General features: G+C 39.2%; 2 protein-coding genes across 3 annotated transcripts; both read right to left on the bottom strand.

Annotated features, from left to right (window-relative positions):
* Positions 1-1,976: 1,976 nt before the first annotated feature.
* Positions 1,977-12,744, bottom strand: psmb7 (proteasome 20S subunit beta 7). 2 transcript variants are annotated; one of them, XM_042509049.1, is made up of 9 exons: positions 12,672-12,744; positions 9,224-9,317; positions 8,206-8,303; positions 7,871-8,011; positions 7,568-7,683; positions 5,557-5,615; positions 5,309-5,460; positions 2,453-2,479; positions 1,977-2,190 (listed from the first exon to the last, which is right to left on the bottom strand). In XM_042509049.1, the coding sequence occupies exons 1-9, from the start codon at positions 12,734-12,736 to the stop codon at positions 2,079-2,081; spliced, it is 864 nt and encodes a 287-aa protein (XP_042364983.1). In that variant the 5' UTR covers positions 12,737-12,744; the 3' UTR covers positions 1,977-2,078. The 2 variants fall into 2 exon arrangements, with proteins under 2 accessions (XP_042364983.1, XP_042364984.1); XM_042509050.1 differs by lacking the exon at positions 2,453-2,479.
* Positions 12,745-16,850: 4,106 nt separating this feature from the next.
* LOC121959778 (nuclear receptor subfamily 5 group A member 2-like) lies at positions 16,851-25,214 on the bottom strand. Its single transcript, XM_042509262.1, has 6 exons — positions 25,113-25,214; positions 24,798-24,939; positions 23,253-23,788; positions 19,208-19,327; positions 18,520-18,667; positions 16,851-17,183 (listed from the first exon to the last, which is right to left on the bottom strand). The coding sequence occupies exons 1-6, from the start codon at positions 25,212-25,214 to the stop codon at positions 16,930-16,932; spliced, it is 1,302 nt and encodes a 433-aa protein (XP_042365196.1). The 3' UTR covers positions 16,851-16,929.
* Between the last annotated feature and the right edge of the window lie 452 nt (positions 25,215-25,666).

Below are 25,666 nucleotides of genomic sequence, written 5' to 3'. Positions count from 1 at the left end.
TCTGTTCCACCAGGCTGGAGACTGAGCTTTAATGGTGCGTGCTGTGCACTACATACAGTGAGTTTAATAGAAAGAGGAGAGCCTGTATTTATGATGGTATTGAAAAACATCTGCAGGATTTCTAAACACCCTGATATACAGTAATACTTTGAGACCTAGCCGTGATTTTTTGGATCAAATCAGCAGCAGCCTCTGTTCCAAAGTTCAGCTGCCTCAATGTCAACTTGCCATCCTTGCTCCTGAATTTAAGACTCACAACCTCTGACTTCATCCTTTAAGCTCATTTTGAACTCACGATATTTTAATATTTCTAATGATTTTTGTATTGTCTAAAAGTGCATATCATTTTCAATATAGTGGATTTAAGAAGGAAAGAAAAAAAACTTCATAATTCATTGTTTGACTAAAGGACTGCCTTGTAATAAAGATTTAAAGTTAAATCTTGGTTCTTTCTTTTTGACAGGAAGGAAGTGGCACAGTATTGAGTGCTGTAGTGTTCTGTATTAGATCTGTTCATTACAAATGTAAACACACTCACAAAGTTGTACAAAGTGTTTCTATGTGTAAATACAGATGATTATAACTGAAACTGTAAAAGACGAGATATTGTGAGTCATATTTGTAGAGTGCCAAACAAGAATATGTTTAAGGAGGAAAACCTAAAGAACAGTGCCTTACCGTACAGAATAATTGACCATTATTTGTATTCATTTGTAAATGACAGCTTGTAAAGAGTAATAAATGTATTACATACACAGGACGGAGACAGTTTAGACAACTTACAGTAGAGCAGCATCTTCATCTTTCATCCACTGTACTTGCTGATTCATGACTTTTCACTCCTGGTATTGTGCCATGATGTTTTTAGCGACTGTACTTAGATGTGCAACATGATATTAAATGAAGCTTTGTGTATACTTGTAGGGAAAAGTGGTTTTAATATGAAAGATGAAAAAGTTGTAGATGCAGCGGAGGCTCTCATAGCGAGAGATGAGTCTTGTACCCTTATTATTCAATCATAAAGCGTCACACAGTCACACAGCCATATGATCTCCGTGTTTTCACAACTGCTCTCATGAGGCCCCATAATCACCAGAGAAAAACAGTCAGGGATTTCCCATTTTTTGATGACGTGCCTCCTTGTCTCCTTGATTCCCTCTGCATGTGACCCAGAAATCGACCTTAGCGCTCCATCTTGAAGGACATCTGAGAGCGAGGAGCAAGGAAGATTTCTAACAAAAAGCTCCTGTACGTAAGCATATGTTTATTAGTGACATGCAGATGACAAAGCAGCTTCTGTGCTATTACTTTTAACTTAAAGAAACACTGCATGCAAAGCTCCGCCTGTTCCTCCCCTCAGTCTTTTTACTGCCACATAAAATGTGCACAAAAACAAAGGACGCGCTCTCCCTGTAGGAGAGGCATACTATATTTCTTCTTCTCACCGTCACCATTTTCCAGTGTAACGTGGGGACAAATATTTCTTTCCCTAGTCAGATCTGGGACACTTTCAGACACAATTTTCTTGTACTTTTTACTGATTTCTTGTAAATTGCGTCATTTCTTCTTTAGCTGCTCATTACCTTCTTTCCATGTTTTTAAAAGAAATCAAGAGAATTTGCTCAGGTTTCAATGAGTTAAGATACTGATATCAAAGCAAGCATCCCTGTTTGGCTCCTTGTTTGGGACCTGCTCTGTCTCTTTCTCTCCAAGCTGTCTTCATCTACTCAGCCAGCCTACACAACAACAGGGAAAAATTCCGAAAAATCTTAAACTGTTGGTTGTTCATATATTTGTTGAAAAAAGGGGTTAAATGGCTTCATAAGCTAATTTCTTGGTGAGCCTGCAGGTGAAGCATTCAAAACAGGAATCGTTTCTCACTCAATCTCATTTACAGACAGCTATTATCTGAGGGCTCCCTTTAAAATGGACTTTGTATCTCAACAACTCAAAAACAGTCATGAAGAAAACAGGAATCAACTCAAACACTTTTATTGTAAACCATGGAAAAACAGGACATCTGTGTAAGGAATTCTGAGGGGGTAGTGCGTTACACTAAGACATACATTGTACTAATTTTAGGAGGTATCCATTGTCTGTACACTCTCCTCCACGACCTCCAGGTTCAGCGGGGTCACCACCTTTGTCAGCACACCGGTGGTTCCTCTCTTGTACTTGTAGTCACCAGCTCTACATCAAAAGGACATGTTTCAGTCAAACCCAGGAATTAACAGTTCTATTAAACATGTCTGCAGGGACATATGTGAGGGGCTTGAAGAGCACAGCATGCCTCTTTAGACTACCAGCCACAGCCATGCACATTAGTTGTGTAAAGTCAAACTGAGCAGGTCCAGTGGACAGGCTTTAAAAAGCTGGTTAGTAGCAAACTGAGATCAGCTTGAGAGGCGGCGGCTGCTTAATTTGCACTCTACCACAACACATCTGTACTCACAGCTGCACGGCTTCAAGCTCATTTACTCTTCAAGCAGAACAAGCAAAAAAGACAACAAGTCATCCACAGTTCATCAAGTCATGGAAAGTGAATGATTGACAGGAGCAGTGTGTAGGGATTATGCCTGCAGACAGCTCAAACTTCTCCAAGGTGCTGAGTGCAAACTCCCACTTAAAATTCCTTCAGTGTTTATTGTTCAAGAGGTTTTTATCATGAGCTGATTATCTGTTTATTAGAGGTATCTTCCTCTTCCTTTTTTTTAGTCATGCCTCCACTATACACATACTGTTATCACCACATAAACTACAATATCTACATATAATATTACATGCTATCATAAATTACATCTATTAATTTTTTAATATCTTACTATTGTTATATGATATATTATTGTTACCACTGTTGTTGCTGTGCGTCTCTTCTCCTCTCCTTTCCTCCCTCTATTTCTATGTCATCTACATTTACAACATCTATTGCATGTCTGTCCTCCTCAGTCGTTCTTCTTGAGGTTTCTACCACTTTTTCCCTGTTCTAGGGGCTTTTTTTCGGTAGGGGGGTTCCTTAGTTGATGTGAGGGTGTAAGGACAGAGGCATGTCATATGCTGTAAAGCCCTCTGAGGCAAATTATGATTTGTGACAATTGGCTTTATTAATGAAATTGGTTTTACTATCCAAAACAAACAGCCCAGGGGTCTCATAACAATTGCTTACGCATAAAACAATGCCTGCAAGAGGTGTATGCCACTCCATGCGCAAAAGTGATCTATAAAAACAAATTTGACAGAGGAATGTGCGCACCTGTAGGGAACTCTGAGCCATGCATAGATACATTTTGGAGAGAGGGGAAACTGGTGACGCAGATGGTGAGGCAATGAACTAAAACCATATTGTGGAAATAAATCACTATATTCAGAGTGATGTCACTTGTTACTTTACTTGTCATGAACATTCAGTCCAGCAGTTTTTATTTTATCTATCTTCTTGTGAGCCACAACTTCTCCATAAGCACATTATAGTCGTAAACATTAAAGCCAACTAAAATCTTAAATTGAGTTCTGCTCATTATTTCATCAGCACTGTCTCCTCATAAGAAATACTCAAATTATCAGTCTGAATTCTTTAAACTGCGGGGACTCTGTGGTCATTGTCATGATTCACCTATGAAGGTCCACTGCCGGCTCCTTAACGTTTATGAGGAGCTTTGCATTGCCCATTTCCGATTGAATGTGGGCGTGTAGAGGGCTGGGTATTAGGCTGATCTACCTGTAAATGATTCCAAGTTGAGTTGGGATTAGAGATGTAACGATATTAAATTTTCTAACCGTTGGGGAATTTCACCACGGTTTTTGTTACAACCAGAAACCGTTACATCCCTAGTGGGATTTGTAAAAGGAAACTGCGGACTGGCATCCATAGCCACAGTTTTATAAATCAGAATGTTTTTTGGGCACATGCCATTTTCAACTTTTGTCCATACCTACACTTTCAGTCTGAATCCTACGCACTGTTTTATGAACGAGGCCAAAAGTGTTTTAAATCGCTGGTAATACTGAATAAAGCACCTTGAAGTTAAAAATACATGTTTGTCCAACGCTGCTCAGCCGTAGGTGGATGATCTGCTAACTATAGTGGCTGACGCAAAATGCATTTCTGCCAACATATCCTGCACACTGAACCTTTACTATTTCATGCAATGTACCAACATGCTCTGTAATGCTGTGAGATGATATGATGTTATAGTAATTGACCCATATTTAAAGGAATACTTCATCCTTCATCCCAAATGACAATTTGTGTATTTATTACTCAGTCCATGTTACACTAAAATGGGGAAGAAAACTGTGTTTTTCTCACACCTGTTAACAAAGAATTCAAAATTTGAGAAAATTCTTGACAAATATGATGCCACAGGTGTGGGATTAACCAGGGGCCCTGCAGTACTATATAAACACAATACTATAGAACTGTGATTTTATATTTTTGGAAATATGCTGATTGTGATTTAAAAAAAAAATTATTGTGATATATATACTTTTTTACAACCGCAACTTAAGGACAATCTGTGTATCGATACAATATTACCACAAAATATCCGAATACTATGCTGTACCGAATTTTTCCCTCACCCCTAAAGGCCATTTGTTAACAGATAAACTGTATGAAAACATCCATTTACAGTTTTCATGTATCCAGTCGGATGCTCAGCACTTCACAGACAGCTCTTTCTGGCGGGGAATTCATGTTTCCTACTAAAAGTAATGCATCAAAATTCATACATATCCCAAGTAATCAAGGGCCAGTAATTACTGAACAACGCACAAAAATAATTCAATAATTACTGGCTCATAATTATTTGGGATATGCATGAATTTTGGTGCAATACATGTGCAGTGCACGAGAGCACCCTGTTTTATTCCCCCATCAGAAAGAGCTGCCACTGAAGTACTGAGCCTCCCACTGGATAAATGAGACCTGGATTACAATGCACCAACAGTGAGAGAGTTTGTAAACTGTTGTTTTGATGTAGTTTATATTAATATAGTGCTATTGTCAAACACAGACCCCTTAGACTTCAAATCATCATGAATTCTCTTATTTTTGAATTCTTGGTTGACCAGAGGCAGGTAGGAAAAAGAGTTCTCTTCATGGATACAATGTAACAAAGAGTGAGTCACTGAGATACAATGCATTAAGTACTCCTTAAAAGTGAACTCTGTTTCTGGAACTAAAAACTTTATTTGTACTGAAACCAAAGTAACAGCCTAGTTGCTAATTGAAAAAATGTGTGTGTATATAATAGGATGAAATCTAACTACAGATTACATGTTTCTGAAGCATCACTGGTGTAGTTCTCACCTGACCCCCTTCTTGTTGGCCTCATCATGGGGCCGGATGTAGTTCACCTTGCCCTTGGTGATAACACACAGATCGATGTTGCTGCCAGAGCCCAGGTCATTAAAGATACCTGCAGCAATGGCATCTCGTACCAGCCGCTTGGCCTCCTCCTCCTGTCACACAAACAACAATGCTCAGATGAACTTATCACCTCCCTCACAGGACTCTGTGTTAGGGTGCTATGCTTCACATGTGAGAGGTGAACTCACCATCATGTCGGGCTTGTATCGGTCCTCAAACACTGCCATGGCAGCCAGGGAGCCAGAGCCTTTAGAAAAGAGAACAGCAGTTGGAGTGGATCACTGAGGTGCAGAACTGTATTAAGTCACATTCTGAATGAGATTAGAGTGTAAGGCCCTCAACTCTGCAATTATCAGACACTGGAGGTTACACAACTGTGGTGCAGGTTTGGTTGAGTGGATGAACGGGTGCCAATATGTCCAGACTCTGCGTAAATCATTAATACACTAACCCTGCCTTGCAATTTCCTGTTAAATTCTGAAGAATATGAAATAAAAGAGATTGCTTTTTAAAATGTAAAACCCTTAAATCCAGTCGAGGAGTTGGCAGATGGTCTGCTGTCCTCCTCTCAGGCTGCATACAGCTCCGAAATTAAGATATGCTGGGCTGTATGTAGCCTCAGAAGTGACACCCAGGGCAAAAAATACAATTTTTACCGTAATGACAATTTAGACCCTGTCCTCCTCCACACAACTGAGGGATGTACCACAGAGCCAGATTAGTGGGTTGGGGAGGCACACAGAGCCTAAAACCAGAGTTTTCACTATCACAAAGGGGGCTTTCTTTTAACCTGGCTAGATCGCCATGGTAACTTATGCTGCAGACCTCGCCTAGTCGAGACGAGTTGTTGTTCTGACTTTCAGCGTTTCACTACTCTACTCCTTTGAAAATGGCGTCCCCAACATCTCTGAGCCATGTAGACTTGCAGCTGAGAGAAAACATTATAGGTCGTGATGTTACATTAGCCTTCCAATTACAGTAGCACTTACTTTAGGGGTCAACTCATATAATGCGATAAAACAGACGACAGACACTTTCGCTTTCTACAACAAAAAGAATGGATGCCCTAGCTATTATAGTCTTTATTTTAGATCAATATAAACCACTATACAGGATTATGAAAACAGCTTTCTCCTACAGCTTTTATGGAGAAATACCTGCATAATTACAGCAAATACCAAGTCTACACGGCACATAAGTCAGGTAAGGTAATGTAAGGACATGATCTGATGACAGGAATGAAGAAGCCTTAGCTTTTTGCTGCAAAAATAATAAATGTTCTGGTTATTATTGTTCTTACTTTAAATCTATTAAGACAGAACTATGCAAACAACAGCCTACCACAGCTGTCAGTGAGAGGGCTGTTTGTTTAGATTTTTTTGCCTTAATTTGATAGGAGAACTTGAGTGTGAAAGGGGGAGAGAGAGGGTGACATGAAGCAAAGGCCCTCCAACCTGTTGATGCTGTGGGGCAACGACACAGCCTGTACACGTGGCACCAATTCTACCGGTGAGCTAATGGGCAGCCGAGGGAGGTCCATTTTTAATGGTTAATTAATAATCTGCAGGCTGTATGAAAAGCTTTGGCCCCTGGACCACCATTTGATTATCACTGGCTTACTGTATGTATCACATGATGACTTTTTTCCCCCCTTTTCTCCAAGCGGACCTACTGTACATCAGTGATGCAGACAATCTGAACAGGAAGACGTTTATTCTATTCACGAGATTGTTGTTACTCTCGGTGAGCTACTAAACATGCTTATAGTGCTCTCTGGTCCACTCGCCCACACTGTCTCAAAAAGAAGCCTTTTACAAAATCACAGAAAGCAACCATTAATAGTTTACTGTAATATTAAGCAGTAGGACGTTTACTTGCATGATTGATGATTAAATTAAATTAAATCTGCTGCATTAAGTTTAAAGTTTAAGACCACCGAACCTTTAGCTTTAGGGTTTGTGGAGCAAGCTCATGCATTGAAAGCCTGGCTCTGTTGGACTTCCTTTGAGGTACATCCCTCTGACCACAAATCTCACATTTGGGGTTATTTACAGAATTGTATGAAAAACTAAAGTAGTTAAGGTCTCTTAAAATAACTACAGGGGGTTACAGTGTGTACTTTGCATCCATCAAGGCGTTAGGCTGTGACTGATTTACGAGACATGTAGAAACAGTAGTATGTTAGTGTGTGAGACTGACCCATGGTGACGTAGGGCAGCTTGTCAGTGGAGCCGTGAGGGTAGATGCTGTAAAGGTGAGGACCATTACAGTCCACTCCACCCAGGACCAGGGCAGCCCCGATGTAGCCCTGATACCTGCACACACACAACAATACACTTAAATGTCTGTGCATATCACACATACTTATACTTATACTCATTTTTTCAACATGTTTTGTATTTATTTTACTGGATTACCCAAAGCTGGCTATCTGGTTATTGTATGAATCAACAGTTTATCAACAGATTTTTCAGATAATCTACTACATGATGAGAAATGTACCTGAAGAGCATTTGTTTAAGCATGCGGTTGGCAGTGGCCACACGTGGCAGCCTGCCTGTGGAGAGAGAGTGCAACTCCAGGTTGGATGAGATGATCTGAGTGGTCATCTCTGTGTCTGCAGCTGTCCCTGCTCCACAGCAGCTTGACAACAACACACGTACAGAGCAGTCTGTCAGTTATACAACACCTTAGCTTCATCACATGAAGTTTGTAAAAAAAAAAGAAAAAACAACCACAAAAAAACAACAACCTGAAAATCAACTCTTTTCTCAAAGCCACTGTGCGTATGAGCAGGTTCAGGTTTTGTCCTGAGAACCGGAGCTCCTGTTACTTACTAAATGTTGGGGGAGATGTAGTGGATCTTGGAGCAGTTCTTGTCTGCCACTACCATGCCCTCAGTGGCTCTGGTGTCAGCTCCGAGGACAACGCCATCCTTCACAGGGAAACAAATCATCATTTAGACAAACTCAGTGATGCTGCCCTTATTTTGAGCTTCTCAAAAAAGTCAAACAATACTAGTTCTGGCATTCAGCCCATCTGCTGAAACCTTCTGAGTAGTTTCTCTTAGGCTATTCTGTCGGCTGTCTTTGTGATGGCACCCTTTTCTAGTTGAATGATTTTTATCCTGTACGTTAATATGAGAGACAGGGCTAGGTTATATGGCTATAATAAGATCATTATAATAATACTAATAGTAATATTGCAATATTTTATGATAAATTGAGATACAAGATATACACCTGGATATATAAATGTTTCAAAATAAAGTGCATTGTATCAGCAACTGATAGCATTCTGTCCACAGAGACACAGTCAGATAGCTATTGTTTTGAAAGGGAAGCAAGGAAGTTGAGGTAAAAAAAACACCTTTGTATTTCCTCATCTCTGTGACAGAGAGAGACTTTAAACTGTAGTATAAAGTGCTATAGAGTCAAAAAAACACGACCGTCACGCATAAAAAAAAAGGCTACCCATCAATGTTTGCAATGTAGTCAGTTTATACATCCACAGGAACAAACTGTGATACATCAGTGTACACGATTTATCGCCAACCCCTGGTGCCAGCCAGTGGCTCCACAAACACCTATGTCAATGTTAGATCAGGAAGAGGTCGAGGAAGAGATGCATGACTGAATTAGATTAATGGATGAACGAATTAGACCTCAGTCACATTATTTTGGAAATTAAAGCAAAGGTTTGATTGTTTGAAAGTAGGCATGTCATAACAGAGAGGCCCCAAATTTAGACTTCACTAGATAGACGCTACCACTGACTCCACTTAATGTCCATAATTTAACAAGCCTTCTTTTAAAGGGCCAACTTCTTTTAAGGATTCTGGTTCCTGTCACTCACCTTGAAGACAACACCACAGATGGTAGTCCCTGTTTTCAGCGCAGTAGGCAAGCTGCATCCCACTTTGTTAGCTTCACCTTCTAAAATGGCATTTCTGAAAATAAATTTGACAGTTAATAAATTGCAAAAAGCACTTGAATAACAGTGTCACCGTTACAACAAAGACTATGAAGACTAATAAATATTAAGCTCTCTCCCCAGGCTTCAATCTTGCACAAAACAAAATCTTGTGCAGACAGACTGTGACAATCGAAACTCATTTCAAAAGACCGTATTCAACTCCCTCACATTTGAATTTTCAAAATCTTTTAGCACTGACAAAGGAAAATATTAACTGTTCTCATTGTGGGTTTGACAGGAAACAACATTACACTTATTCTGGAGCAGTCTTTAACCTCTTACTTTGGAAAACAGTAGGGCTGCACCTAACAATTATTTTTTTATTGGTTAATCTATCGATTATTTTTTCAATTAATTGGTTAATCTATCGATTATTATTTAAAGTGCTCTAAATATTATTTTTTTAATTGCTCAATAAATATAGCAACGGATTTACTGAAAATAACATTTTAAAACTTGTCATACACTGCAGGGCATTATTCCCCAACAAAAAATAGACCAGTCTTAACTGGTAATCTGTGTTTTGCAGTCTGATATAAAGTCTCCAAAAAAATTAGAGCTTGTTCCACTCAAGTAAAAGGAATGTAGTGCAATCTAAATTTAGCAATCCAACAGCAAAATAAATAAAACAATGTAAAATTCAAGTCACTTAACAAAATAGTTATTCTTTGTTACAGTAACAAACCTCAAATATAGCAGTCCAGCAAAACATCTTACAGTAAAATTAATGCAATTTGAATAACACTATAACTTTTCTCTAACATAAATAATTATAACAAGTACATTCTTTCTGCATCAAAATAGACCAGCCTTACCTGGGCCTTAAGGCATATCTGCCTGCTGATGTGAGTACTGTATTTTCATATTTATAAGCACATATTTCACTCATTTATGAAGTTGCTGACAACACTGTCCTGTAAATGTTTCAAAATAAAGTGCATTGTATCAGCAACTGATAGCATTCTGTCCACAGAGACAGTCAGATAGCTATTGTCTTGAAAGGGAAGCAAGGAAGTTGAAGTAAAACAAACACCTTTGTATTTCCTCATCTCTGTGACAGAGAGAGACTTTAAACTGCAGTATAAAGTGCTATAGAGTCAACAAACGCGAGCGTCACGCGTAAAAAAAAAAGGCTAACCACCATTTCTCTACATGTGCTGCAACTGAAATGCCTCTCAGGCGCACCTGACAAGCGCTGCTCAGGCGAGCAGTGTGAACACGAGCGCCGCAACAAAAAACAACACGCTCGGCGCTGCTCACGCTCTCATTACGCGCGCTGTGTGAAACGGTGCGAAGCGTCGACGCACCTTACGCGAATCGACGTATTCACGTAATTGATTACTTCGACGCGTCGCCCCAGCCCTAGAAAACATTAAACTTGTTTAAATATGGATAAATGTTGCTCTTTTTCATTGCTATGTTTGTCATGTTTTATGTTGTCTGTGGTGTCTGACAACTGTGTTAAATGGATGCCTTGCACTTTATACTGCAAGCCAAATCAACCTAGGGATACAAAAATAAAGTAACCTGAACGTGATGCGTAGACTTTGGAAGCCGATTAGGGCCATTTATGATGAAGAAAATAATTTTGGGCAAATCGAATTAAAAGTTGAAATGACGAGAATACAATTGAAATTTCGAGATTAAAGTCGAGATGACGAGATTAAAGTCGAAATTTCGAGAAAAAAAGCCGAAATGTCGAGGATTAAGTCGTAATATAATTTCGAGATTAAAGTCGAAATTTCGAGAATAAAGTCGAAAGGAGAGCGGAGAGCCGCGCCGACCTCTGTGTATTTGCCCGGCGAGGGCTGCTCCTGGCCGGGATGATGGCAGCGGGGAGGTACCCCCCTCCTATCTCCCAGAGGAAGCTCCGAAGAGCCGCGACGACCTTTGTGTACTTGCCCGGGGAGGGCTGCTCGTGGCGGTGGTGCAACTACCGAGGCTCCCCGGGATGAATTTCCAACGTTTTCCCCTCCTCCTCCCCCTCCTCCGTCAGGCCCTTCAGCTTGACTCTGCAGAGTCGCAGAGTACCTCACCTCCTCACCACCACCAGCCACCACTATGCGTATTATAAATTTTGCATCTTTGCATTTTAGAAACATTTCATATTCACTACAGTGAAATCAGTAGACCTTTTTTTAATATAGTTTTCATAAATTAAATACAACAGTACATTCAAACTATTCAGCACTCTATAAACCGCCCCCCCCCCCCCCTTTTTTTTTTATAACTTTCATGCTCTATTTAGCCTTTAACCACTGAAATGTCTATTATTGTTTGTTACTGCACAGAAAGCATCTGTTTCCTCAAGCCTGGGTCTCACTCAGTGTTGGAAATGAAACCTACCAGTCACTCAATAGATTACCATTGTTTGTTTAGTTTTGTTCTTTTGGCTGGTGAGTAAAGCAAATCTAACAGTCACTGGCATAATTTAACAGCGTTTGGCTGGCTCTAACCAGAGACACGTACTAACTGGATTTCAATAACGGATGTGTCAGTATAGCAAAATTTCACTGTTAGTTTCTGACATGTCTAGATGAAGTCCTATTGCTTTTTTTTTAAATTAACTATTTTTCAATGAGGGGTTTTGTTGTTTTTAAACTATAGTTTGATTTTGAAGACCTTAATCATTCAACAATGTGGGTTCACTAACAGCATCTATGGTGCAAAGCACTACGTCCCCACAAAACCACTATGTACTAACAGTACATGCTGATGTATAACCACTGCTGGAAAGGTTACTTTTGTATTCTAACTATTTTACTTTTTTAATCAAGGTAATGTAAGGTATTACATTTGTTTTTTCTGACAAATACTTTAAACTGGGCATTTAGCTAAAAAAAATACTGCCAAAGACCGAGGTGTATTTCGAAGAGATGTAAAGCAACAGAATGAATGTGATGTAGCTCAGTTCCACTGAAGTAGATACTCCCGAACACTGTGTAACATAGACGGACACACAGTAGCTGACTGATGGCTGTTTGCTCTCCAGTTTGTGATGCTAACGGTGCCGTTACAGTTATTGTTACTTAGCTTACGTTTTCAAACATTTTCTAAATGATTTTGTGTAAGGCACAATTTAACGGTGTATAGTGGTTAAACGCGTGGCATTTTGTCAAAACGTAATGTCACAAGATAGCTGGCCGGTAACGTTAACACTAATGTAGGGAAAAGCCTGAGTCATTGTATGGAAGCCAAGTTAGCATGAGCTAACATCACTGAGAAAACGCCTCTATTCTACACACAGACTAACACCACAGCTAACAGCTTATTAAACTCACGGATATATTTTTTTCCAATGTTTTTTATCAATGAAAAAATGACTTACCTCTTGCAGTTTTCGAAACTGAAACCCCCAACCGGTGCCTGTCTTACCATCGCCAGTGCCGCCATCTTGGAGAATGCAGGAGTGAAGTTTGTGTTTCCGGGAAGCGATGCATTGTTTTCCGCCAGACTCTGCCTCTGATTGGCTCAGGCAGGCATGACGCTGCTCGAGCACAGGAAAAGCACAGAGTTTCAGCATGGGTGTATTATACAATACATCCATGGTATTATAGGGAAGTTATTCTACCCTAAATCCACGATTCTACCTTGTTTAATCGTGGAAAGAAATGTCAATTTCTCAGTTGCTTTTTCTAGCATGAGAGAGATGATGGACAAGTCCCAGAAATGTTAATAGAAAAATGGATGTAACACTATCACTACCTGGAGATTTGACTGAAGACAAATTCTTTTCTGCTTTATTCATTTCATTGACAGTAGGCTAATACGAGCATCGCACGTCTCTGCAAACTCAGTGTCTTTGCAGGGAATGAGATCTTTGGAATGGTAGAAACATAGACTGTGTGTATACATACACCTTCCTATATGGAATTGTGTGATAGTGGCTAACAGTACTTTCTGACCCAATCAGAGGCGGAAGAGAAATGTAGTGTCAAAGGAAAAGGATGCGTGACAGCCAAGTAAAGTGCTGAAAATACTTTACATGTAGTGTGCACTTAGACTGATTGATCTTTTAGGTAGGCCTTTTTTCAAAGTGGCTAAAATACATTTTGATATCAACCCCAGTGGGGGGCGTTGCCCCTCTGCTGCTGTAAACACGGAGCATGCTGACCGCCAGCTACTGTATGTAATACACTGACTATACATAAGTGTCTAATTAAGCCTCACTGCAAAAATCCCTAACTATAACTTTAAGCACAAGAGAAAATGGTGTAAAAACAGAGGTCAGAGAAATATTCTCCAAACACTGGATGACAGTGAGTTACTGAGACGCTACAGATTAGATGGTGCAGGGTCAGTCTTACTAAGACACGTACACATTACACAATAATGATCTAACACCAAAAATAAAGTGAACCCAACAGAAGGCCTGCTCCCGGTTGTAACACTGTAAACTTAATCATGCCACCATGTTTTGTCCTTGAACAGGACAGATGGCAACTTGACGCCAGCTGGATCTCAAGGTTGGGCAGGAAATGGGCTCCAGTGAGGTGGAAAAGATCAGATAGTGTGCCTTCACAACAACATGAGTGCATTATGGTGATTAAGCCCTTTATTAAAACAGAGTGGGCAAAACAGGTGGTTAAAGGTGTAATCGGTGGGATCTCAGTGCCTGATAACAATCAGGCACTGATTGCCTGCACTGTGATGTGAACCTGCAGGAAGTGTGTTTTCTCATCATATACTTTCTTCGTATTCACGTTAGCTTGCACTAAATTTCTGGCATTATGTAACACAGTTTGTAGTCTATATATTCCCAAGAGATGTACCATGTGTTATACTGACTAGTTTGTGCTCATGCTGCACCTGTTGATGATTAAATGAGATGATCTCTTCATCCCTGCAGAAATCATGTTTTGAGGAAAGGCATAGTTTAAACCCACATACCTTCATTTGAAATGAAATCTACACCTCAAAATTTCCAATAATACAACACACAGGCTGAATTTTAGGGAAAATTATACATTTGATATGTAATGCAATGTAATGGTGCCCTCAAAAAACAAAACAAAAACAAAACAAAAAACAGCAGTGTGCTGAGTTTTAATATTTCAGTCAGTCTTAATATCATATTACAATGAAGGGTAAAAAATAATCAGAAATGTTTAATGGTACAGTCATTATTGTATCTTTATATTAACAATGGATCATGTAAGTGTGTGCTATGCACGAGGGAAGCAAATTATGTAATTATGTAGGGAAAGCCTACAAAAGATCCACAGCGAATTTCCTTATTTGAAATGAAGGCGGTTAAGAACAGGGGGTGTTTGTGATTTTTTAATAAATGAAATGGACTTGACTTGGCCAGAAACACAACTTTAAAGGAATGGTAATGTTGCTCTGCTGGATGAGTCAATGATGTGTTTACAGCTTGTTTCTGTTTTCCTCCAAGTGGCTAAAGGGATGTTACACCATGTTAAAGGTCGACTTTTAAGGCAATAGTTATAGTTCAAGATGAATTACAGCTTGATCCATTATAATTAAATGATATTAGCCCAATAATAAGCAAGTGCTTTAAGTGACCCTATCCCTGAGAAAGGATTGTTAATTTTGTGACTTTTTACACGAGGATTTTCATTTAGGATTTAGAGTGCATCATATCACAGAGACAGCACTGGTAACAATCACAAATGACTGATTGCTTCTGACAAAAGACTAATCTCTGTACATTGTGCTGCTTTTGATACTATCATATTCTTTTACAAAGACTAAAATATTTAATTGGCCTTAAGCAACTGCACTAAGCTTCAGATCAATCTCAGTTTTAAATGTTAATGATGAATCCTCCCTGCATGATAAAGCTAGTCACAGAGTTCCACAAGGTTCTGTGCTTGGACGAATTCTATTCACCTTCTGTATCAGACTTCCGGCATGACTTAAGAACATAAAAACCAGGAAGACTTTCAACTTTCTGATGTTAAACTCAGACAAAACAAGTTACTGTACTTGGCCCCAAACACATCAGAAACTCTCTATCTAAACATATTGTTACTCTAGATGGCATTGTCCTGGCTTCCAGCGCCACCGTAAGGAACTTGTGAGTTATCTTTGATCAGGATATGTCCTTTAACTACCATATAAATCAATTTCAAGGACGGTTTTCTATTACATGCATGATATTGCAAAAAATTAGACACAACCTGTCTCGAAGAGATGCAGAAAAACTAGTCCACGCATTTCTTACTTCGATAGACGATTGTAATTCCTTATTATCCGGTTGCTCCAACATTTCTCTAAAGACCCTGCAACTGATCCAGAATGCTGCAGCACTTGTACTGATGGGAACCAAGAAAAGCATTCACATCTCTCCTATTTTAGCTTCTTTCCACTGACTCCCTGTAAAATCCAGAACTGGATTTAAAATCCTTTGCAGCACTTACAAAGCTCTGAATGGTCAGGTTTCATCATATCTTACAGAGCTTGTAGTACCCTATTACCCGACCAGAGCACTGTGCTCTGAGAATGCATGAGAATGGTTACTTGTGGTTCCTAGATTCTCCAAAAGTAGAACAGGATCCAGGGCCTTCAGCTGTCAGGCTCCTTTTCTGTGGAGCCATCTACCAGTTTCGGTTGGGGAGGCAGACATCATCTCCACATTTTAGAGTATATCTAAGACTTTTCTCTTTGATAAAGCTTATAGTTAGGGCTGGCTCAGGCTAGCCTTGGACCACCCCCTAGTTAGGCTGATATAGGCTGAGGGATTTCCTATGATACACTGAGCTCCTCTCTCCTTCTATCTTTACTTACAAACATTCATTAGTGCATGTTATTGACTCGGCCTCCCTATAAGCTGTGAGGGTCAAAGGACAGAGGGATATGATATGCTGTAAAGCCCTCTGAGGCAAATTGGAATTTGTGATGCTGGGCTTTATAAATAATAAAATTGAAAATTGAATTAAAATATAAATACTGCTGGGACACTATAAAGAGTCACCGATCAGCAGGCTCGTCAAAATTCACGAGGGCCTTTGCATTTACTATTTACGGTGTAATGTGTGTGGGTACAGGAAGGGATGTGAGGCTGATCCACATGAGGACAATTCCAGTTAATATTTATCATTTTTGATTTGGGAATTTGTGTGCTGACAAGCGTGTGTTTGGTTTTATAAATCTGAATATTTTTGGCACATGCCATTTTTAGCTTTTTCTCTTACATACCTTCTTAATATAGATCCACCTCACTGTTTTATAAATGAGACCCCTGGTCTGTTTGTTCTAGAGAGACAAAGATCTCCGTGGATAATTTTCCTCCTAGTAAAAACTCAAACAATGAACAATTAAGGAACTAACTGGGATTTCACTCTTGGCATATGGAAGAAGTTTCAGATGGTTGCAAATTGCAATCCTCACCACCAGATGCCACTAAATTTTACAAACTGCTCCTCTCTGTAGTCCATGTAGTTTCAATGGATACAAATCAAAAATTTCCCATTCACAATAAAATGTTATTGTATAATTTATTGCCAAAACTCAGTTTTAAAGCACAGTAAATATAAGGCATGTTCTCATTGTATTAAATATTCATGACAGCTTAATGCCTCCATCTGCTAACATATGAGGACAATGACAGAGCCCCTTAGTCTTCATGCCAAGTTCCGCTTGGCATGGAGCATCTCAATTAGCAAGTTGTTACAGGGCACCTCACCACTCAGGTGCTTGCAGTACAGGTAATCTTCGGCAAGGGTGCTGAGAGAGCGCAATTCAGACAGACAAAGCAGCAGATGAGCAAAGCGTCCAAGAAGGTGTGAGGAGGTGCACAGAGTGTACTCCAGCAGGGCTCCTTCAATCTGTGCCTGCACACTCTCTACGAACTGATGGTCTTCAAGCAGTGTCACATCTGGTCAGTGGAGCAAAGAGAAGCAACAACCAGTGAATTTACATAAAGCAAAGCTTGACAAACATTTTCATATCACGGAGTGAACAACTGAAGAATTAGAAGTACCACTCATGGTTAATACTTAACTGGCATCATTGACAGCTCGCTTAATAACAATATCCCTGGAACCACAAAAACAACTACTGAATTATTTAGACAGTCACTTTTTGACCAAAAAGCTTATCACTGACACAAACAGCATATTGTCTCAGTCACTTGATCAATCTCAGGCCTTGGTGTCATTAGTCTTAGTAACTGAAGCTGTAGCATACACAAGTTATAACAACCATTTGTGTTTAACACTGTAGAGTCCTTCCTCATCCTGGGTCATCAAAATACTACTGCTACTAATACTAGAAGTCCACTGCAACATATGACAACTTGGGATGCGAATGTGTTGGCATTTGTGTAAGGTCTCATACGAACAGTTCTATAAGGATACATTAAGTTATGAATGAAAACCTGTAGAAACTGGTTGCATGGCAACTGGTGGCACTTCACATGTGTTACAAGAATTACTCACATAGCAGAAGTTAGCCTTAATTATTTTTTATAATAAACAGGAAATAATCCGTCAATGTTAACTTCTTATTTTTCCTACAACTCCTGAGCGGAAATCCTGTGTTTGAGCCATTCATCCACCATCATCTCCTCCATGTGTGTACATTGTCGTTTTTTGAACACCTCACCCCACTGTTCGGCAAAAAAGCCCTGAAGGCTCACTTATCTCAATAGCGGGAATAAAGTTGTTTAATCAATGGTAGCGCCTCAAGCTAAAGTTAGCAATTTGGTCGACAATTCAAGACTTTAATGTTAAAATTAGATGAAAAAGGTATTTTATATATGTGTAAACTTTTCCTTTTTTCTGTGCTTGCACAGCAGCTGGAATCTCTCAACATCATACAATTAAACAAGATCACAAGATCACGTGAAAGTCCATCTGGTTAGATAAGTAATGCTCATATGTCCGAACTGCCAGTAATTCAGACCAGTCAGCATCCTTTGAGATGCTACTGGCAGGTATGGGTGTGGTTTAGGTGTGTGGCATGACACAAAGAGGCGTACACATAGACACTCCCTCTCTTTGACATATATATATATAAGTTTTGACTGCACAGATTAAAGGAACTTGCAACATATTGCTTGATTGATTTTTGCATTATAAGACATTAATTACGAACCTTGGCTTAAAACGCACATCTGAAATTCACAAAGACTGCCCAATCTGTATGGAACCCCAGGACTTTTTTGGAACTAATTGAAGCATTATTAATAAATAGCATCAGCTGTAACTAACCTGGGTTAAACAGGATGAGGAACTTGATGCAGGCAAACTCTTGGCGGTCCACCTTTAGGATGTGAAGCTTCTCAACCAGCTCCTGCCCTCTCTGGACCAGGCTGGTCAAGGTCAGACCAGCATGAGAGTCTATGTCAGATAGCCCCATCTAAACCAAACAACAAATGTACTGACATCAGGAGCGGTCTTCCTTTTTGGGAACTGTCATGTCCTCCATCTCTATAAACAATCTATGCACCCAACTGTATGTACCCCTAATTCCTAATGACCACAGTAACATTGATCCCCTCCATCACTACCTACATGAAATGAGAAAGTGTATGCATCAAAACCTGCAGCTTAACAGGGCCAAAACAGAGGTTTTACTAATCAGTCCACACTGACAGAAGTGCTAATACACCAGCTGGGTTCCTTAGCTCCCTATGCAGCACACTCTGCCAGAAATTTAGGAGCCATATTTGACTCCAACCCTGAAGAATAAGAGGAGACATCCTTCCAAACAAATGGGAGAATTAGATCACCATTTTTCCAAATAACATGGATGCTATTGTTTATGGTTCTGGATAAATTTAGGTACAATATAATTATAATATGGGGCCACAGACAGACTAAATACTATATAGCCCACCTGGTCCCCATGCCTTGCAGCTATTTGTTTACTCCATTTGGTTTGTAAAACAGAAATTACCTCCTGCCCAGTGACCAAGAGCAGGCTGCCCTCTTTGCCACACAGGACCTGTCTGGAGATGATGTCCAGGAGCAGCAGTTCACTCCAGCAGCTGTGCAGCAACTTCATCTGATCATTCAACTATGAGCAGAAAGAAATAGTTAAAACTATTCAAATACTGGTTTGATCCTGCACAATGCTTGTCTGTATTTTAAAGGAGGACCTTTATCAAATCTGAGCCAGCTCCAGTGTAATAACTATAACAAAATTAAACATTTAATTTAATAACAATAGTTATGCACGTTAGCACACTGACAGTAACAATGCGTAACTGTTAAGCAGATATAACGCCATTACTTTAACCACATATTGCACATATTTGATCACCAAAGGTTCACCAGTACACACAACAGTTTAAAAGTTTGACCAGAGAATGATGCAGGCAATTAATTCTAAGGAACATGAATGTCTGCATCAAATTTGTTAAAGAGATGAGTCAGTCTGGACTGACACTGCCATTCCACACTGCTAGTGTGGAGCAGTGTAGGAACTTCATTCATTTTATCTTGATATTTAAACAAGACCTTGGTTACTCCATCATGAATAACAGTTACCAACACATGCAATAATATTCTGAAAAGACGCACTACAAGCATGAACAAAATGTAATGTTTGCATTTTAGAAAGGCAAACTTAAACTACTGTAGTCGTTTAGTAGAAAAAACTAGTCCAGCACAAGGAATGATGGGAATTGTGGCCGATTACAACAATATCACTGTGGATGGATATAAAATAAAAATGCCCATTTTGTTTGCAACATCACCCCTTGATTTTACTGACAAGTCATTTCATTAACTTCACACTGAAAAGTCATTGCTAAATTCTGTAGTCACCTCTAAAGAGTCAGTCAGGGGCTAGGAGCTGACCACTCCCTGCTATCACTGAGAGAAACACACACAAAGAGGAGAAGGCAGCAAGTGCAGGAAGAATGAGGAAAAAAGCCAGGGCCCGTATTCACAAAGGTTCTTAGAATCATGACATTTGTTAAGATTTTGAGCTTGCAGTAATAGGTCCTCCTAGTAAAGATTAAAGCTATTCCCAAAGCATCTTAGTCCTTAACCCCTTGAAAGCTGAAGCAACATCATTTTTCTTGTGCTGCTTTCAAACGACTTTTGAACCCTGAGCAAATTGGTGCGATCTTCAAACACACATAACCGGGCAATGAGCAACTGTTTCAACCCACCATCCGCAGAGAGATCACACAAAATTACTGTCTTATATTGTGATGTAGTTCATTTAATTTCCACTGGGCGTCCACAACCTGCAGACTCAAAAAAGGACAACCAATCACATTCAGATTCAGATTCAGATTCATTTATTTATTTGTCATATGCAAGTTAACACACAGTCAACAATGCAATGAAATGTTTATGGCTGAGAAGAACCAGTCAACTCACTATTCAAAACAATAAAAAAAGAAGAAAAATAGAAGAAATAGATTAAGAAAAATAGATATATCTATATACATGTGCAAGGCTAAGAATGTAAACATTAAGATCTAAAGTGTGTGTGCATGGATTTGTGAGTGGCAAATATGGGGTTAATGCAGTGCCTCAACCAGTTATATTGAGTTAAGGAGCCTGACAGCCTGATGGTAAAAGCTGTCTTTCAGTCTTTTGGTGTGTGCAATCAGGCTCCTGTAATGTCTGCCAGATGGTAGCAAGCAGAATAGTCTGTGTGCTGGATGGCTGTGGTCCTTGACAATGCTGCGTGCCTTCCCCAGACACCGGCTGCGGTAAATGTCCTGGAAGGAGGGGAGACTGTTTCCAGTGATGTGCTGTGCCGTCTGCACCATACTCTGCAGTGTTTCCTGGTTGCGACTGGAGCAGTTCCTGTACCACACTGTGATGCAGCCCATCAGCAGGCTCTCGGTGGTGCACCTGTAGAAGTTGATGAGGACGCCAGTGGTCATGCCAAACTTCCTCAGTCTCCTCAGGAAATATAGCCGCTGACGAGCTTTCATGACCACAGTGTCTGTGTGCAGTGACCAAGACAAATTCTCTGTGATGCGGATGCAGAGGAACTGAATTAGATGTGACATCTGGACTCGATCAGGCGCTCTGAAACAGTGCAAGATGATCAAGCAGATGTCACATCTAATTCAGTTCCTCACTGGTTTTCATCCCCTCATTTAATTGTTGCTTCATTTATGAGTTTGTAGTTCATTTAGTCATTTTATTCACTTGGTGTCTTTGCTGTATTCACTGTTTCATCATTTATTCATACTTATTCTTAAACTCATTCATTTGTAGTCTTTTATGAGTAGTTTTGCTGTGTAGTGAATAGTTTAATAAACCTTTCATTTATAAAGCCACTTAATCTTGTGATGTGTGTGTGTGTATAATGTCAGGTCCCTGTACACCTGGAAAAAGAACTCTGTAGCAACCTTCAGATTATGAGACTGAATCAATTTATAAAGCAAAATGGGTTATCAACCTTTCTATTTTAATGGGTGGTGCTCCGAGGTTTTTAAACTCTAATTTTTAATGTAAACTTATTGTTCCTGATAGCCGAAGTTGAGTCCCATTAGTCCCTTGAGTCCCTTCATCTTTATACCAATTCATGTTTCTGAGTCACAATTTTTTATATTATGAGTTATAGTTACATATTTTGGCATTGATTTATTGATTAATTAATAATTTTAATTAATTGCTAATTAATTAATACATCCCCTATTTAAACCGCTACAGCAGAGTCCGTGTACTCATTGATGTCACCGTCAGCTGCTTCCTCAAACATCTGCCAGTCAGTTGTTTCAAAGAAGTTCTGTAAGATCTCTTCAGTAATCTTCCCACTTGTGAACGACACTGGGTAAAAGACTGCGCCATACCGAGAAACAGGGTGAACCACACCTCTCCAGATCAAAGATTCTGTCCTTTCCCTGCTCAGAGTTGCTCTGAGAACTTTCCTGATTCAAATCAATCCACAGGTGTGATAGCTTTATTTTATTCAAAAGCCCCACCAATACATCAACATCAAAATTAAGCTTAGAACCTGTTGTTTTTATTTGTATTTGTTTATTTACTTTAAAAAAAATAGTGAAAGCATTGAATAAAAAGTTTGAGAAGTAACATGCTGTATGTATCAGCCATGTGTTACATGGAATTTTGACTTAGTGTCTAACACCCCTGAGTATTTCATGGTTGTTTAAAATGGACTATATAAGAATGTCCATATTGAAATGTCACATTCTGGTTGTCAGTGTTTTTCTTTTCTTTTCTTTTCTTTTCTTTTAACCCTTTGTTCACCATTTGGTTCATACACATAGTCTAACCAAAGAAAAAGTCAACAAAGCGATGATATTGGATTTTATATTAAATAAAATTAAGAAAGCAACAACAATGAACTTAAAGATAATTTAAACAAAAGAAAACAAAAACACGCAAGAAATAAGAAAAACAAACAAAAGACAACGAAAACAAACAAACATAAACAAACAGAGTGTTGATTGTTTGGGTTTAGTTACATTTCATGTAAGAGTTTTGCAGGATGGGTTTGGTGTGGCATTATTAATTCTTTAATCAATGTATAATAATTTTCATAGTATGATTTTGAAAAGCGCTTTTTGTGTGCAGAGCAGTATAAGTGTGAGTATTTGATGCTGCACAGAAAAATAATAATGTATAAAAATCAGTGTTGCTGCTAATCATTGACATATCCTAGACTGTGATCATAAAAAAAATGTGTATATACTTGCAAATATACTAGAATGTAGTATATTTAAAAGGTAAGTAGTAGCAAGTAGAAAATATTATTAATGTATAGCATTTTTAAAGCTTGATTTTGAAAAGTGCATTTTGAGTGATACAAGTGAGTGTAATATTAAAGCGGGCCCTGAGGGTTAAACAAGACTAATGAGGGACAACAGCGAGAAATGCATGGACATGGACACATATGATGAACACATATCTGAGTGTAAAACTAAATCAGATGGATGTGGGCTGAGTTTTGTGTTTCTTGTAGTTTGCTTTGTGTATAACAGCCAAATCAACAGACAGGATCTCACCTTGAGTTGTTTGAAGAAGATGGATGTGCGAGCCCACTCCACAATGGAGAACAGGGTTTGGTCAGCCATGAGACACAGGAGCCTGAATGTGCTGGGCTCCCCGTGTTTTTCCCACCTCGCATGCTCCTGCAGGAGACGAGTAGTGGTCTGAGTCCGCAGCTGAAGCTCATCTGGATCACAGCGCAAGAACTCCTTCACTAGCTGAGGCATCCTGGGAGCTTGTGGAGAGAAAGGTCTTAAGCACAGCTTGCCTGAGGTGATTCCTACAGCAGAGGCTGGTGAACTTGCACAGATGTTGGTGTACTCTGACTTGATGGTCCAATCTGAGAAGGAGGTACACTGGTAATCAGGCAGGAGTGAGCACAGGAATGGAGCCTGGTCTCTGTGCTGGGCTGAGGAGACCAGAGGTGGGCTGCTGTCCATTCTGAATCCACTAGCTTGAATCAAAGCCTTTCTCTGCTGCTTGAGCGCTCGATCACGCTTGTACATGGGGCCAAACTTGTTTCTGCCACCTCGCATCCGATCTGCACGAACAGCTGAGGGGAGCAGTTGATTGTTTGAGCAGTTTTTCAGGTTGATTTTTAGTATGACGTGCACACACTTTCCTAACAGGCAGAGAAGCCAATATATGGCTCACTCAGAGCATGAGGCAACATTATGACTGACATTCACTGTATTCTTCATCTTTAGGACCCACTGGGCTAAATGACCATGAATGAGAGTGTAATGCGCTAAAACAAATGGGCTATTAATACAATACTGGGTACCTGGAAAATATGTAAATGCAGGAGAAGAAAGAAATTAGAGGTTAACAACATTTTGTTTAAGAGGGACTTAGAAATTAATGACATTGCAAGTATTTTCCAAACCACTGGGTATCTATTAGATATTTACATGGTACAGTAATGATGTAACTGACAGGAGAAACTGGTGTAACTGTGTTGATTCTAAATTAATCAAAATTAGTACTGCTGTTACATGATATATTATATTAAGAAATATAATAATATAGAAATAAAATAGTACATTAAAAGACTTTGGGAAATTACATTGTTTTAGTTTTTGAATATGAAGTTATTATTATTATTATTATTATTATTATTATTATTATTATTTTACTGTAACAGAACATTGAAAGAATAAAAAGAAAAGCAAAACAGCATGAAGTGACAAAATCAGCACACCTTAATTAGATGATATATTCTTTGGTTAAAAAAAATCTTATTTCTAATTACATATTTAATAACCACAAATTTAAAGACATTTTAAACATTGCAACAAGAAGAACAGAGAAATAATTCCTTTCATATGTGGCAGTACTTTTCTAACGGAACACAATTGTAACCATGTTGTCATTGTATATTATTATTATCATTATTATTATTATTATTATGGGCGGCAGGAAGTAGGTTACATTTGGATATTTTGCAAATGTGGCATTAAAGGAAAGTAATGCACAATTAACCTTTTTTTCTTAATTAATGTGTCTAAGCAGCACACTAACTCCAGAGGAACCACAGGTGTGTAAAAAACTGTCCTTCTTACCTTCCAGTCGCATTCCAACATGAAGACACTTTTGAAATCTGCAGAACGGACACCTTTTTCTCTGAGTAACGTCAATTCTGCACACCTGCTTCTCTGCACAGACGTACCTCTTGTTGTTTTGAACCGTTCTTTTAAAAAAACCCTGTTAATTTTGAAGAAGAAGAAAGGTCCATTTGAAGAGAATGGTTCTGTTTTCTAGCTATTTGTTATATATACATAAAAACACATAAAACATAAAAAACAAAAGCAGAACTTCTCCACTCAATATACAGTCCAGGTGTAACAAGGGCAATATAATGGAAAAACCAAACATACCTTGCAGCTTTCACAGGTGAGCAGACCGTAGTGGTAACCAGAGACTTTATCTCCACACACAGGACACAGCTCCTCCAAAGCCACATCACGTCTGTACTCCATTCTGAAAAAGGCAACATAAGCCTTCTCTCAGGACCCAATGAAGAGCAACAACAACTACACTGAACTTTATGGACATCAGATTACAAAGTAAAGAATTGCACTGGTTGCTTTGGAACATTACAACTGACTGCAAAATGTAATCTGCTCATTGCAGGTCTTTTTCCAGAATAAAATGATTACCTTCTAATGATCCAAGAAAAGAAACATGTAACACCGGATTCTGTGACTTGTCAGATTCTGTGACCCAGTACTGTGACTCCCTTAAAAGGGAGTTCTGTGAGTTGTTGAGTGTTTAGGCTTTGGGTGCCGGGTCCTGGATCTGACGGTTCACAGAATTTGGTGTAACAAATGCACTCAGTTCCAGCCTGAATTAGAAACAAGATGCATCAAAAGGAAAACAAATGAAAGATATCTCGCAGTACAATCAATTGATAAAAAGAAAATTGTATCAT

This window comes from Plectropomus leopardus, chromosome 20 (genome assembly GCF_008729295.1).
Source record: "Plectropomus leopardus isolate mb chromosome 20, YSFRI_Pleo_2.0, whole genome shotgun sequence".
In the NCBI taxonomy this organism is placed as follows: domain Eukaryota; kingdom Metazoa; phylum Chordata; class Actinopteri; order Perciformes; family Serranidae; genus Plectropomus; species Plectropomus leopardus.
The sequence above is the reverse complement of the archived record's forward strand: the minus strand, read 5'-3'. Positions and strand labels throughout refer to the sequence as shown.